General features: G+C 41.7%; 1 protein-coding gene across 1 annotated transcript in view; it reads left to right on the forward strand.

Moving 5' to 3' along the window:
• The window catches only part of ALDH1L2 (aldehyde dehydrogenase 1 family member L2), a 61933-nt gene that overhangs the window by 9599 nt on the left and 38102 nt on the right, over positions 1 to 14232 (forward strand). The window contains exons 2-7 of the mRNA XM_040234820.1: positions 2125 to 2269; positions 3606 to 3840; positions 5992 to 6157; positions 10523 to 10624; positions 10826 to 10915; positions 13436 to 13570. Coding sequence (XP_040090754.1) covers positions 2125 to 2269; positions 3606 to 3840; positions 5992 to 6157; positions 10523 to 10624; positions 10826 to 10915; positions 13436 to 13570 — 873 coding nt within the window. The remainder of the gene's footprint in view (positions 1 to 2124; positions 2270 to 3605; positions 3841 to 5991; positions 6158 to 10522; positions 10625 to 10825; positions 10916 to 13435; positions 13571 to 14232) is intronic.

A 14232-nucleotide genomic window follows, 5' to 3' on the forward strand; every position in this document is an offset into this window, starting at 1 on the left:
ATAAAATAAAAAGTTAAAAAAATTTTAATTAAAAAAATTAAACCAATAAATAAATAAAATAGAAATAAGGGAAAATTAAGTTTCTCACAGTCAGATTTTAACAGTGAGGCTTTGCTAATTTAGAATGACTTTCTGGAACGTCAATGAATCCCATTCAAACTGAAGGAAAAATGTTCTATATCCAAATCCTGTGGAGCTGAATTCTAACATGGTAGAATGAAAGATGGAAAGAACTCTGGGGAGCTGGGGTTGGTTCTTTGCCAAAACGGGATTCACATAGGAGGTCATGACTCTCTGATTACCATCCCTATATGCACAATCCTGCATCCAGCCCGCTTCACCTGGTGACTCTCTTCACCATCTTAACAATCGTCACGTCAACACATTACCTTAAGCTTTGTGAAAAGACTTCCTCTTCGGAGAATTTACAAAAGGTATAATTGCTTAAAGACAGTCCTTAAAAACTTTAACTCCTTTAGTGCCATTCTTATCTATATGATGTTTATATTTATTGACAATCAGTGTAGTTTTGTGCATTAGTGTAGTGTTCTAAAAAGAAGGTAGACTAACACAACATTGTAAAGCAATTATACTCCAATTTCTTTTTTTAATTTGAAAAAAACAGAAGTTGGAAGAGATGGGCAGTGCTGGCTCATTTTATGTTTAAGTACATATGTGGGCTTTGGAGTCTGACAGCCCTGGATTCAAGTCCCACCTTTGCCTTGTTTTGCTAGTATGACCTTGGTGATAAACTAGATTTTTCTAAGCCTTGGTTTCTTCATTCATAAAATGATATAAAATGAGGGATAAGAAAACAGGATAGTTGTGAAGATTAAATGAATGAAATAATGGGCAGACCTTAATTTCTTCTCTGAAACCTGTGGGGCCAAATGTGTTTGGGGTTCAGAGTTATTCACATTTAATAGTTAGTATGGTACATGGAAACTTACATGTACTTTATAGCAGGGTGTGGGATAGTATCTGTAACTAAGCATACTGATTGATTTTCTCTGCAGCAAAACGTACTATATGAAAGACTATAAACAGTATTGTCAGTTCAGTCAAGTTTGAGGCCAAATGATTTTGTGTTAATTTATAAGACACCTTCAAAGACTATAAAAAACATTTTATTAGATCAATCCAGATCTTGAGACCAAATGAGTTCAGATTACTTACCAAGAATTTTGGAATTCTGGACTATGTGAAAAAACATAGAATTGTCTACTACGTGGCAAAACCTTTAAAACATTATTAAGCTTTTACGTAAACAGTGCTGTGTCAGACACTGCTTTAAGCCTAATACATATTGTCATCTACTTCAATCAGAATTGTGTGAGTTGGTGTTATTCGCATTTTATAGATGAGAAAAAAAAGGCAAATAAAAGTTAGTTACTTGCTTGAGGTCACACAACTAATAAGGGATGGGTGGCACTAGGTTTTGACCCCTATATTTTACTAGATGTTAATCTTGGCTTTATTTTTTTGGAGGTGAGAGATGATTCAGCTCTTATTTCTAAATTGTGGGGCATAAAAACATTGTTTTATTGAGGTAGATGTTGCTGAGAATTACACTTTTTTTAACTATGAAACTTGGGCTTATTTGTTAACATCTGGTTTCATTTTATCAAGGAGTTGAAATACCTTGTAAAAATATATGCAATCTCAATGATTATAGTGAATAATCACGTGAGTGAAAGCAAAGGGAAAATAAGGAATACTTAGGTATGAAATTGCAGTGTGTAGCATGTAGTCTGAGTTCAGTGTATGTCAATAAATATTTTACTTTGTAAACCTTTAAGCCTTTTGTAGTCCTTACCATCTGGCATTATTGAGAAAAGATTATTTATTATCCATGTATCTTCTATCTATACTAATGTTGTTGCTTAGTCGCTAAAGCATATCTGACTTTTTTGTGACCCCATGGACTGTAACCTGCCAGGCTTCTCTGTCCATGGGATTTCCCAAGCAAGAATACTGGAGTAGGTTGCCATTTCCTTCTCCAGGGGATCTTCTCCACCGAGGGATCAGACCTGTGTCTCCTGCACTGCAGGCAGATTCTTTACCATGGAGCCACCAGGGAAACCCATCCATACTAATATCTGTCACTACTGAATTGTTTCACAGATTTGTTTCAAAAACAAGCTGAAAGTGGCACTTATTGGTCAGAGCCTCTTTGGACAGGAGGTCTATAGTCATCTCTGCAAAGAAGGCCACCGAGTCGTGGGAGTGTTCACAGTTCCAGACAAAGATGGAAAAGCTGACCCACTTGGTGAGTGTATCTTGGAGCAACTGGATCATGGACTCTGCACTTGGTCTTCTCAGGCCGAGTCCATTTGTATGGTGGGTACAGACTCAAACATTCTCCCTTCTCTTGTGGGCCTCAAGACAAAGATGCAGGGCCCTGGTGTACTGAGTTTCTCCACTTAACAATGTGGTGATCATCAGGTCCATCAGAGGAATTTCCAAGCATATGTTTTTCCTGAGTTATGCTTGTGACTTTCCAAAGGTTCTGTAAGACGTGTAGAATAATGTCTGATGCAGAGGTGCCAATATGAATGCAAGGAAGCCCACATCCAATAATAGCAATTGATGTGGGCTTATAAAGAACACATTTATCTCAGAACAAATTATAGCGATGGCTGCTTGACTCTTAACAGTAGGTGAAGAAAATAGCCATCCTCAAAGCAAACCTACGGTGTGATTCTGATTTGCTCACTTTAGTTATGTTGAACAAAAGGGCAAGAAACAGATATTAGGTTAGCCAAAAAGTTGGTTCATTTTTTTGGTAAGATGGTACAGAAAACCCGAATGAGCTTTTTGGTCAACCCAATAGAAACAGTCTACAGGTAGAGAATAAGAACTAGCATCTAGAAACCTTGGCTTGTGACTTGAATCTTTATAAATCACTGGTATGATGCAATATATTGGTTGGGAAATAATATCTATGATAACTCTAAATTTTTTTTTTCTTGAAAGAAGCAGCTCTGATGTTTATTCTAGTTTCTGTTACTGGGAGAATTGGATAAAGGCAGTCAGAAGGTGCAAACTCCCAATTATGAGTAAGGAGGAGGGATATAATGTCAGAGAAGGCAGTGGCAGCCCACTCCAGTACTCTTGCCTGGAAAATCCCATGATCAGAGGAGCCTGGTAGGCTGCAGTCCACGGGGTCACACAGAGTCAGACACGACTGAAGCGACGCAGCAGCAGCAGGGATATAATGTACAACCTGATAAATATAATGAACCCTGCTGTATGTTACATATGAAAGTTGTTAAAAGGGTAAATCCAAAGCATTATCATCATAATAAAAAATTTTTTCTACTTCCTTTATTTTGTATGTATATGAGTTGAAGAATGTTTACTAAGCTTACTGTGATAATCATTTTCATGATGTATGTCAGTCAAATCATTATGCTGTACACCTTAAACTTATACAGTGGGGCTTAAAGCAGCTACCTTGGGCCATGAGATGGTCAGAATCTAAATTGTTCTTCATCATGTTTTATTTGTAGATGTTACATGAAATTACAATGTGTGAACTCATAGTAATACAAAATTATGGCCCAAACTTTTCTGATGAAAATAATCTTCTCTTTCATGCTCAGCATTGGCTGCAGAGAAAAATGGGACCCCTGTGTTCAAGTTCCCTAGATGGAGAGTCAAGGGCAAGACCATAAAGGAAGTGGCGGAGGCCTACAGATCCGTGGGTGCTGAGCTCAATGTACTTCCCTTCTGCACACAATTCATCCCCATGGATGTAATTGATGGCCCAGAGCATGGTTCCATTGTTTATCACCCGTCTATCCTTCCCAGGCACAGAGGAGCTTCTGCTATCAACTGGTGAGATTTTTCTTTAAATAACCAAGATGGGCCCATTTCTATTGCCTGTAATCTTTCTGTTTTTAACCTAGGTGATCAAGGAACTAGGTATGCTTGAACAATTGTGAGGTCCTGATTGTATGAACTCCCTGAGATCTTGAGGTACTGCTAAGCCAGAACAGCATTCCCAAGAATCTTCTATGACCTATTGGTTCCACTGGATGTAACTAGGTATTGAGCAAGCAAAGGTCCTATGTTCAGACGAGTGTGGTTTATGCTGGATTTCTGTTTCTCAGAACCTAGGGAATTTAATATGTGCTTTCATGTGAGCATACTAATCTCCATGGGAGAATGTGAGTACAAAGTGTTCCTCAATTTATTTGGCCATAGAACTTTTTTTGCATAGAGTATCTCAGGTACATTTCAAGAAATGCTGAATTACCTGAAATTATCTTTCTCGTGGTCTGTCTTCCCCCATTCAAGGTTAAGTTTCTTGAGGGGAGAAAGGACTGTGGTCTAACGTTTTTACTGCCATAAGGCCCAGGTTCAAGAACACTGCCTGCTCCTGCCCAGTATCATAGTGCACTATCCTCTGGGTCAAGGTGGGCCTTTCTTATCGTCTCTACCATCTCTCCTTTACCTGCATAACCCCCAGCTCTCTCTCAGGGTCAAGTTATCATATAGGCAGAAAATCTACCCTTGGTTTAAATGTGGTGAAAAACATTTAATTATATTGGGCTGGCCAAAAATGTCATTCAGATTTTTCTATAGCATACTATGGAAAAACCCATATGAACTTTTTGCCCAACCCAATGTCTCCAGACTGATTACATGAATTGATTTCTTTTTGGCTCTTGTAAATAGTACTATAGTGAATATCTTTGTATTTAAACATGTATTTTTTTTTCTCATTTCACATTGCTTCCATGTGTAGAATCATTGACTCAAAGTATATGAATATTTTCAAGGCTCTTGATAACACAGTGCCAATTAGTTCCTCAAGATTTCTGAAATGAGTAGTTGATTGATTGGTCAGTTGATTGAGTTGGTCTTCTTGGCTAGTAGCTCAGAGAGGTAACAATGATTTCAGTGAAGAGTATGGCTGACCTATCACTTCATACTCTGTCTATATTAGCCTGCTTTATGATATGCTTTTATATATGTATTCCCATCTATCTGGTTTATTGTATATATTATAAGGCCTGTGTGTGTCCGTGCTAAGTTGCTTCAGTTGTGTCTGATTCTTTGTGACTTTATGGACTGTAGCCCTCCAGGCTCCTCTGTCCATGGGATTCTCCAGGCAAGAATACTAGAGTAGGTTGCCATGACTCTCTCCAGGGGATCTTCCAGACCCAGGGATTGAGCCCGAGTCTCTCATGTCTCCTGCACTGGCAGGCAGGTTCTCTACCACTAGCACCACCTGGGAAGCCATGAGGTCTGTAGGGTCAGTATTTCCTCTTAGGCTAAATTTATAGAACACATAATACAATCAGTTGAATTAATCCACCCTCTTTTACTATTATTGTTTATAGACAATCTAATTCCAGCTCTAAGTGATGCCTATACCTGAATTATACAACCTAAGTTACACATCAGTTCTCCTTTCAACACTGCACTGACTATCCTCTGTTTTATCTTCCATGATCTTATTCTGCCTAATACAGGGTCAGGTGCAATGTGGGAACTGGACCCTGGTGGGCAAAATTACTTGATGTTGCAATAGAAAGCCGACACCTGGGAGTCAGTGAGACGTAGTACTGATGGTCTCTGATGCCTTTTCATTACTATGTATTAATAAGAAAGACTACAGAGATGGGGATGTATAAAATCACAGAGCCATTAAGTTCTACTTTTTATGAATGCTGATATCGCCTGGCCCTGCTGTAATTTTCACAGTAGCTTCATTCACTTTCATGCATTGGAGAAGGAAATGGCAACCCACTCCAGTGTTCTTGCCTGGAGAATCCCAGGGACGGGGGAGCCTGGTGGGCTGCCATCTATGGGGTCGCACAGAGTCGGACACGACTGAAGTGACTTAGCAGCAGCAGCAGCAGCAGCAGCAACTTCATTCACTGTCTATTTTCCACTGTAACCACATTGTACTTTCATGTTACTAATTCACCTTATGATACAGTTAACCAATCTGTTACTTTGCAACTCTTCTTTTCACAGGACTCTAATCATGGGAGATAAGAAAGCTGGGTTTTCTGTTTTCTGGGCTGATGATGGTTTAGACACAGGACCCATCCTTCTCCAGAGGTCGTGTGATGTGGAGCCCAATGATACCGTAGATGCACTTTATAATCGATTTCTTTTTCCAGAAGGAATCAAGGCCATGGTCAGTACAATTATGCCATCACGGAGAATCTAGTAAACCTTTAAAGTTTTGGCAATGTTTCTCTTTTATTGAGGATTTGCTCCTATGAATTTTTACTAAAAATAAGTATGAAAAACAAAATTAGATTTTTTTATATTTACTAATAGGATGGTATATTGAAGGAGGAAATCTGAACTTCAGAATTTCTTATTCTGTGAAGTTGACTTATTCTTCTGAGGACAGTGATCAACTGGACAAAGTAGTCATCAGACTTCATTTATGTTACCACTTATTTGGATCTCCATCCTGTTTATAATGACTAATTGTAAAGAAGTAGCAGAATCTGAAGAAATTTTGCTATGTAATTTTGACTTCCTTCAAAAACATTTAAAATCAGTCTATGTAATAGGGCAAAATTTGATGCTGCTTTATTTGTTCAGGTATGCTCTGAATTAAAAACTCAAAACATGCACATCACAAAGAAGTGATATATTAACCTGTAAAAACATTGACAGATAATTTCAGTATCATTTAATATCTTCTAGTGTCTGATATGGTAGAAGTACAGCACAGTGGTGGACAATAAGATGATATAAAACAGCAGCCATTGATTTAGGAGAGAGGAGAGCAGTATTTTGTTTGTCAACATTTAATGATTAAGGGGGTGCTTCCCTAGTAGCTCAGATGCTAAAGCATCTGCCTGAAATGCAGGAGACCTGGATTTGATCCCTGGGTTGGGAAGATCCCCTGGAGAAGGAAACGGCACCCACTCCAATATTCTTGCCTGGAGAATCCCACGGACAGAGGAGCCTGGCTGGCTACAATGCATGGGGTCACAAAGAGTTGGACACGACTGAGTGACTGACACAACGGTTAAGAGGGTAGTTCTTGCTCTACCATTGGTTTGTTGTATAGTAGGCAAGTCATTTAGCCTCCTTAGCCTTGGTTTCCTCATCTATAAAATGTGGACACTACTGCCTGACTTACAAGGTTGTTGTTGTGAAAATTAAATGACATTTGTGTATAACATCTGGCACATAGTAGGTGCTCAAAATGATTATTATAATCAAAGTAGTATTCTATGTGTTCAGTAGCATTTGTGCAACCTGGATTATGGCCAGAAATAGGTGGAATGAATGAGCTTAGCTTGAATCTGTCCCAGGTGGCTCCCTCCACATGCTCTTGAAGAGGTTGGAGTACTTAGCTGTGAGTACTTAGAGAGAAAACTGAGAACATGAGCTCACATAGGTCTCCCAGTGAAGGACACAGGCTCTCAACTCAAGGTAAAAATAAATGGTGCACAGACGGGGACACAGGACACATCTCAAAGGCAATCAGACTCATGGACAGACTTTAATTTTTTTTTATTCCAGGTGTCCTAAACTATAAATCCAGGTGAATTCCTTAAACATAACAATGTATTATTTTCTAGAATCATCATGATGAGCAGAAGTAACCCGCAATGACTTATTTTACAATTATCTTCCTAAAACTTCCATTGAAAAAGCAAGATTGAAATGTGTTTAAATAAAGGAGTCATGTTTAAAAGTGCAGGCTGGATATTGGCAGTAGATAGATCTGGAGACAGACCCTTCTCTCACACCTACCAGCTATCTCTGTGATCTTGCTGCTGCTGCTGCTAAGTCACTTCAGTCATGGCTGACTCTGTGCAACCCCATAGATGGCAGCCCCACAGACTCCCCCATCCCTGGGATTCTTCAGGCAAGAACACTGGAGTGGATTGCCATTTCCTTCTCCAATGCATGAAAGTGAAAAGTGAAAGTGAAGTTGCTCAGTTGTGTCTGATTCTTAGCGATCACATGAACTGCAGCCTACCAGGCTCCTCCATCCATGGGATTTTCCAGGCAAGAGTACTGGAGTGGGTCGCCAGTGCCTTCTCCTCTGTGATCTTGAGCTAGTTGCTTTTTCTCAAGCTAGTTGCTTGAGGCCTTTTGCAACCTCATATGTAAAACAAGACTGATAATATCCACCTTGTAGGACTTGTGTGATGTTAGTTAGTCACTCAGTCATGTCCGACTCTTTGTGACCCCATGGATTGTAGCTGACCAGGCTCTTCTGTCCATGGCATTCTCCAGGCAAGAATACTGGAGTGGATTGCCATTTACTTCTTCTAGGACTGAACCCAGGTCTCCTGCATTGCAGGCAGATTCTTTACTCTCTGAGCCACCAAGGGATATTTTACATAAAGAAGCTAACCCATGTGTGTATGTGCGTTAAGTCGCTTCAGTTGTGTACGATTCTTTGCAACCCTTTGGACTGAAGCCCACCAGACTCCTCTGTCCATGAGATTTGCCAGGCAAATATACTGGAGTGGGTTGCCGTTTCCTATTCCAGGAGATCTTCCCTACCTGGAGACTGAACCTGAGTCTCTTATGCCTCTTGCATTGGCAAGCAGGCAGATTCTTTACCACTAGCGCCACCTTTGAGAGAGTCAATTCCTAGGCAGGTTGATAAGAAGTCAGGGGGTCCCCAAGGAGAGAGGGGTCTGGAATTCTCAAGGAGGAGGAAAGGACAAACTTTTTTTCCTCTACATTCCTTAGGATTATATAACAGTAATGTATCCTGCTTAAGGACAGTTTCTGGAAAAAACCTTCTGGCTAATCCTGTTATCTTAAAATGTAAATTATGGGAGTGGGTCTAGTAAGGTCTTTACAACCTCCAGACATTCTTTTGATTCACTGTAATAACTAATTAAAAAGTATATAACTCCATTGCTAACACTAGTGAGGGGGCACTCTTTCTGCCACCTTCTGATGTCTTTGTCAGAAGCTTTCTCTATCTCTTTTATACTTTAATAAAACTTTATTACACAAAAGCTCTGAGTGATCAAGCCTTGTCTCTGGCCCCAGATTGAATTCTTCTCCTTCAGAGGCCAAGAATCCCGGCATCTTTCATGGTTCAGTAACAACCTTTCATCTTGGGGGCTTGTCCGGGATTCTTCAGGACAAGGTAAGGATGCTTGGAGCTCTAGTTCTTTGTTCTCCTAGCGAACACGTTTTCTGCTGTGCTTTACTAACTCTACAGTATGCTTGTGTGAATGAATGACATGCCTTGAGCAAAGCAAGTGAGGAGGAGCCCTGTTCTGCGGTTCTGCAGTGACCTCATATGGCTTATGGCAGAAACCTGTCAGGGGTTTATACCGACCTGCCAATGCCAAGAGGCACCCAATGTCTCCTTTGGGGACCGAGCAGAAATAGGCAAAGCGTGTGGACCGAACTCTTCTTTCTCGGTCAAACTTTCCAGTTTCTTTGACCATTTCATAACTCCTTGGGAATTAGAACTACTAACCTGTCTGTCGGATCATAGACTTTCAAGGGACTTGTGATCTATGCTGTTACTGTGTACTGTTACTTAGAACCCCAACTTGGATTGGTAGTCAGGAAGCGCCTAGCCTTGCTAGGAGTCGAAGTTCAGAACCTAGATGGAGCTCTAGCCCCAAGAGCATCTCTGAGGTTAAAGGTTACTCAGATTGGAAGTGCAATTGGTTTCTTCCTTTGGTAATGCTAGCTCTTAGTGAACCAGAAGAGGCTTTCCAGTGGCTTTTGTCCCAACTCCTTAGATATTCTTTCTGTGGAGTCTGTGGGAATGAAATGGAAGGACTGGCCCTAATAACTCGAGGACAAAAATCCATTTTCCCTCACTGGCCAGTCCTTCACCATCTCTTTTGCTATTGCTTATACTGGTGTGGTGATGCTTGGAAGGAACATCTCAGTTTTATGTTCATACTGGTCTTATTGTGGTCAGGAATATACCCAGGGTTGTGCACAGGCACTTAGGTGATGAATGTTTCCCCCAGCAGTCTTAGCTTGGGAGGCATTCTGGAAGGTTACTGATTGCGCCTCAGGTGGCATCAGAGGCAAGCAAGGTTTTAATGGTGAGGAACTGGACATCAGTCTGGGATGCCATCAGGTCTACCCTGGTACATCTCTGCCCTGCCTCGGTGGTAGAACCGGGAGGGAAGAGTACAGTACCTGCATCGCTAAGGGACAGACTAAGTCCGACCAAGGAAGGGAAGCTTTGGTGTAAAGTCTGTCTACACCCCCATGTAGATCAGTGAGGGATGCCTCTGGTAGAGAGATGGTGCTGGTTGCTTCTTTCTCTCTTACAGATGGGGGCTAACAATTCCAGACCCCTAGCTCCTCCTTGAGAACCCCTGACCCTCTCTCCTTGGGGATCCCCGGACTTCTTATCAACCTGCCTAGGAATTGACTCTCTCACCTGGGAAGCCCCACCTAACACACTGCCTGGTACAATTATGGATTCAAAGAAATTTTTATCAAAGTCTGACTCTCTGGACAGATTTATATATAGTAATTCTGTTAAACAGAAACTTCAGTTAAACACCAGTAACATGTTTGGCTTTAGGTGGAAGCTGTCCAACTCATAGCTGATGGTAAAGCTCCTCGCATTCCCCAGTCAGAAGAAGGAGCAACATATGAAGGTATCCAGAAAAAGGAAAATGCTGAGGTATTTATATCAACTCAGTTACGCATCTCAGAATTCACTGTCCCCCACCTTTGAGCAGTTCTCAGTGTACCATTTCCTCAATGAAAAGAAGATCTCCAAGCCACCTGCCCCATCCCTACCCATGTCTGCCACTGATGGAGAGACATGTCTCTATTGCCTTTGAGACTGGAGAAGTTCAGCCTGTGCTTTGTGCATTCCTAGATCTCTTGGAATCAGTCTGCTGAAGCTTTACATAACTGGATCCGAGGTCATGATAAAGTCCCTGGAGCTTGGGCAGAGATAAATGGACAGGTATGTTCTAGGGGCCCAATGTTTTCTTTCGGCATGTGAACTTTGTAAGAGGCACTACTCATGAGTTGAGGCTTCCCCTGGTTCTTCCTTTGCTTGTGAGGAGAGTTTATGTTCTAGGTACACGTGACCAACTAAAGGAGTTTAGGTACACGTGGCCAGCTAAAAGAGCCTAGGTACACATGGTCATGTGGTCCATTTTTTACTCTGCACATATGGAGCATTTGATGTGAGGCAGACACTAGGCACAGCCTCTGCTCTCAGGGAGACTGTAGTTTTAGGGAGAAAGCAGGGAAATGAATAAGCACTCACGAGGCAGTAAGACAAATGCTGTAACTGAGGTCCAGACTCAGGTATCTTAGGAAAGCCTTCCTAGAAAAGTTGTTTGGCTTGCACTTCAAGAAGAGGTCAACAAGTAGAGAATGAGACACAGAGTTAAAGACCCAGAGGTAGGAGAGCATGTTACCTGGACAGGAACTTGCAGTAGAGTTCAGAGAAGCTGGGGCCTCAGATGTGAGGAGTGGGAGTGAGAGGACAGAGAAGAGATGCTGCGGGGGCGGTGGACAGGGGCAGGGGCAGGGGCAGGGGCAGGAGAAGCCTTCTGATGCCTGGGGAAACTCCACTCAACTCAGCTTCTCGAGCTTTGCCTCCTCTAGGAAGTCTCCTGACCTCATACTCCCAGCCTGGTGGGACTGGGCATCCCTTTTCTCCTTTCCAGTAATGCCCTGCCTAGCTCTGACTCAGCATATTATCTATTGTAAGCATTTCTTTATGTATCTATCCCTCTACCCACCATAGACTGGGATCCCCTCAAGGGCAAGGGCATCATGCTGTTGTCTTGAGAGTCTCAGTCCTTCAGCTGGGTCCTCAGTGCATATTAGATATCAATAAAACTATATGGGATCAGTGAAGAACCAAAGGTGGAAGTCCAGTGCCATGGTTAAGAATATGGAATTGGAGGGTACTACGCTAAGTGAAATAAATCAGACAGAGAAAGACAAATGCCGTATGATATCACTTATATATGGAATCTAAAAAATACAACAAAGTAGTGAATATAACAAGAAAGAAACAGACTCCAAATATAGAGAACAAACTAGTGGTTACCAGTGAGGAGAGGGAAGTGGGGAGAAGCAAGACAGGAGCAGGGAATTGAGAGGTACAAATTATTATGTGTAAATTAAGCTACACATATATATTGTACAACATAGAGATTACAGCCAATATTTTATAATAACTATAAATGAAGTATAAAAATTGTGAAATCACTATTGTACACCTGTAACTTCTATACTATTGTACATCAACTATACTTCAATAAAACATTTTATCATGGACATCCTTATACAAATGTACTCTTGATTACATGAGGAATACTGGATATACATCTTGGACTACAGTGACATCATATAGCATATGAATATATTTTATCACAATTGATAATGCCTTGTTTTTCAAAGCAGTTATACTCACAGACACACCAAAAGTATGGGATCTGAAGCCAGAATGTTTCCAGTAAAATTCTGGCATTGCCACTATTTGCTGTATAACCATGGGCAGGTTACTTAACCATTGAGTACCTTGGTTTCCTTATTGCAGAATGAGACTAATAATAGTGCCTCCTTCATTGGTTTGGAGTTGTTGTAAAGATGCAATGAGTTAATACATGTTAATTCATCTAAGCACTTAGTCCCGACATAGAATAAATATTCAATAAATATTAAATAATAGAGTTGTCAATAAATGGTAGCTGATGACCACAGAATTATAAGAGGTGGCTCAGTGGTAAAGAATCCGCCTACCAATGCAGAAGATGAAAGAGACACAGGTTCAGTCCTTGGGTTGGTAAGATCCCCTGGAGGTGAAAATGGCAACTCACTCCTGTACTCTTGCCTGGGAAATTCCATGGACAGAGGAGCCTGGCAGGCTACAGTCCATGAGGTCACAGAGAGGCAGACACGACTGAGGGGCTGAGCACATAAGCAAGCATAGAATTATAGTAATGACTATCATGACAATAGCAAATCAATTAATATCCAGTTCTCTTGGTTACGGTCTGGATCCAGTCTTGTTTCCATGAGCTGACCCACAACGCTTCCTGTACCTCCCATCACACATTCCACTGCAATGCAATAGTCTGTTTACTACTCTGCACCTGCCTTCCTGAGCCCACATCAATACCTCCACTTCCCACAAAAACTCTACCTTCAGGCTGCAAAGTCTGTGAGAGCTTTCATGTCATTCACCTTTGCATCAATGCAAATAAATGATACATGTATACTTGCATCCCCTGGATGTGGGGCATTTTTCAACTCTTCAGTCATACCCTCACAGACTGTCTCTTGCCTTGTGTCATTCCGATAGGTGCTTGATATAGTCTCTTATGCTGGCAGTTGGAGGTCTCTCATTTGGGCATCAATGAGAATGTCAGCTGCTTTTTTTGCAGGGCATGCTGCTTTCATACACCCTTATAAACAGCCTTCATTTCCTCCTTTCATAACTTGGGTTTGGTCTCTTTACTAGGTGGTCACTTTCTATGGTTCATCATTGCTGAATAGCTCCATCCCTCCTGGAGAACCATTGGAAATTAAAGGTGCTGAGAAGCCTGGTCTTGTTACCAAAAATGGACTTGTTCTTTTCGGTAACGATGGAAAAGCAGTGAGTGTTCAATAAGGTTACCTATAAAATCACTTTGGTGGTTTCCTTCAATTACCCAAGCTCTTGAGGGAGTCTGGCAGGGCAGACTCCCAGGACAGTCTGGCTGTGTAGTGGGATATAGGAGGTTTAAGATGTCTGTGGCCCATTTCTCTCTGGGGATGAGCTGGCTTTATGTGCCTTGATTGAGAACCAGGCATCTCAGGATGGACCAACTGGACCTGCACGGCCCGCTCTGTGATACAGTAGAAAGAGCTTAGCGTTTGGTCAGGAGCCAGAGTGTGAATCCCTGCTCTGTCACTTACGGTTGTGAGCAGGATGCCTCTCCCCTCTGAGGCTCCGTTTCTCCGTCTACAGAACAGAGAGTGTGATCTGGTCTGGGAGGACCAGGTGATTTGAGCCTCCTCAGATGGTCCTCCCTTTGCCAATACGGAGATGCCCATCTGCACTGCCCGCACTTGGGTGCATGAACTCTGACTCTCGGTGGGCTCTTGGGCAGGTGCTCAATGAGCAAAACAAAAGGGAATTTGCAGCTCACAGATACCTTCTCCTGGCTCACAGGATACATCAGTTATAAGATTGTAGGCCTCAGAGTCTAGCTAGTCCTGGGTTGTAACCTCAGCTCTGTTACTTGCTGTGAGGCACTGGGCAAATTACTAAACCTC

Source organism: Oryx dammah, unplaced genomic scaffold (assembly GCF_014754425.2).
Source record: "Oryx dammah isolate SB20612 unplaced genomic scaffold, SCBI_Odam_1.1 HiC_scaffold_29, whole genome shotgun sequence".
Classification (NCBI taxonomy): Eukaryota; Metazoa; Chordata; class Mammalia; order Artiodactyla; family Bovidae; genus Oryx; species Oryx dammah.